Source organism: Gavialis gangeticus, unplaced genomic scaffold (assembly GCF_001723915.1).
Source record: "Gavialis gangeticus isolate Ggan-Ray unplaced genomic scaffold, GavGan_comp1, whole genome shotgun sequence".
In the NCBI taxonomy this organism is placed as follows: domain Eukaryota; kingdom Metazoa; phylum Chordata; order Crocodylia; family Gavialidae; genus Gavialis; species Gavialis gangeticus.
This window is the reverse complement of record NW_017729016.1, coordinates 4,426,822-4,428,423: the sequence shown is the minus strand read 5'-3', so window position 1 is coordinate 4,428,423 and position 1,602 is coordinate 4,426,822. Positions and strand designations below refer to the sequence as shown.

Here is a 1,602-nt window from a genome sequence, read left to right as displayed (position 1 = left end):
AAAGATTGCCAGGGTGGATGATCCAAGGAAGACCATGGATGGCTTCAGTTTTCTGAAAACACCCTGGGTTGGAGAGGGTTGGGATTGGATTGATTTCCATTGGAGGGACTCCGGATCACAAGACCGATGACTTGAGACTACAAAGAGCTCAACAGCATATACAGCAGCTCACCCTCCCGTCCTGTCCACGGGGTCCCTAATTTTGATATGCTCCAGCTCTTGGTCAAAGACCCCTTCCAGTGCGTCTCATTCTCCACAGCAGCCAACCAAGCCTGAAACCACCAGCCAAGAGGCCAGTCAAGGCCGATGATGACAGCAGGCTTTGAAACCACTATGATCTGTCCCAGCCTGATGCCAGTAGCTCATTTAGAACAGCCATCAAACTTGTTAAATTGGAAAATGAGCCAACCAGGCATAAAACCATGAACCAGCCATGAACCAATTGGCCATCAAACTTGTTTCATTGGAAAATGAGCCAACCAGGCATAAAGCCATGAACCAGCCATGAACCAACCGGCCATAAAACTTGTTTCATTGGAAAATTCCCAACCAGCCATGCTCTGGGCAGCCTGTTTAGTGCATGTGGCTCTCTGGACTGGAGTCTTGTAAATCCAAAATTGCTCCAGCGTAACTGAGATCTGAGTGTGCCCCATGGTCTTTGAGCTGGATTATTAGCTTGCTGGACTGGAGCTCACTCAGAACAGGGTCCTACCCCCGAACTATGGCCCTGCACTGCTGTAGGTGTGGAAGTGGCCGTAGGTGCTACGTACCCCACTGAACGCAGCGTTCAGAGAGAGCAGGTCTGCGTACGCGGCGTATCGGCTGAACCTCCTCAAGTTGACAGAGAGCCAGGCAGAGGTGTTGGTGAGGCCATCGACACATGCAGACCCTGCGAGGAAGAAGGAGCGGCAATGGGGGCATCTCCAACGAAGGCTGGACAAATGAGGCATTGCAAAGATGCGCGGCATCTGCAGGGATATCTAGCTCAGCCTCCGCCTGCTTCTCCTTCAGACCTGAGGAAGGGCACACGGTGCCTGAAAGCTTGTCCAACAGCTCTCCCAATTATATGGGTGGTTAAATAAGACCCCACAAGACAGCCTTGCCTCACAAGATTTAACAGGCCATGAGCTACGAGAAAGAGGAGTCAAAGCACCGCCCCAACCCCGCAGTAAAACGTCTGCGTCATTGTGTAAGTGCAGCGGTTTCCGGGCGGCCGATGTGCCCGCCAGTACCTTTGTGCATGAGTTGTCTGCAAAGATTTTCACGTATTCGAGCAAAGTCGCCATTCAGATCTGGTAGGAGCCAAAGGGGTGCTCGGCTTGCCTCTTACCTTCAGCTTTTAACCCTTTCAGGAAAGAGAGCTGGAAGCCCCTATAGACGGCCTCTCGGGTAGCGTGGCTCATCTCCTTAAATTCTAGGTCCAGGGCTTGAACTCTTAAAAGGCAACAAGACACGAGCATGAGAGAGAGCAAGCAGATAGGCTATGACAGGCAAACTGTCTGATTCCCTTTAGAGAAGAGGTTACCAAATGCGCTCACCTGACCCTGAACGTTGGCGGATGGATCCTGCTCTTGGGTACCATGCCCTTGCACCTCCGCTGTG

General features: G+C 51.9%; 1 protein-coding gene across 1 annotated transcript in view; it reads right to left on the bottom strand.

Annotated features, from left to right (window-relative positions):
• The window catches only part of LOC109294279, a 49,106-nt gene extending 47,820 nt beyond the window's left edge, over window positions 1-1,286 (bottom strand). The window contains exons 1-2 of the mRNA XM_019512579.1: window positions 1,163-1,286; window positions 771-889 (exon numbers count right to left, since the gene is read on the bottom strand). Coding sequence (XP_019368124.1) covers window positions 771-889; window positions 1,163-1,286 — 243 coding nt within the window. The remainder of the gene's footprint in view (window positions 1-770; window positions 890-1,162) is intronic.
• Between the last annotated feature and the right edge of the window lie 316 nt (window positions 1,287-1,602).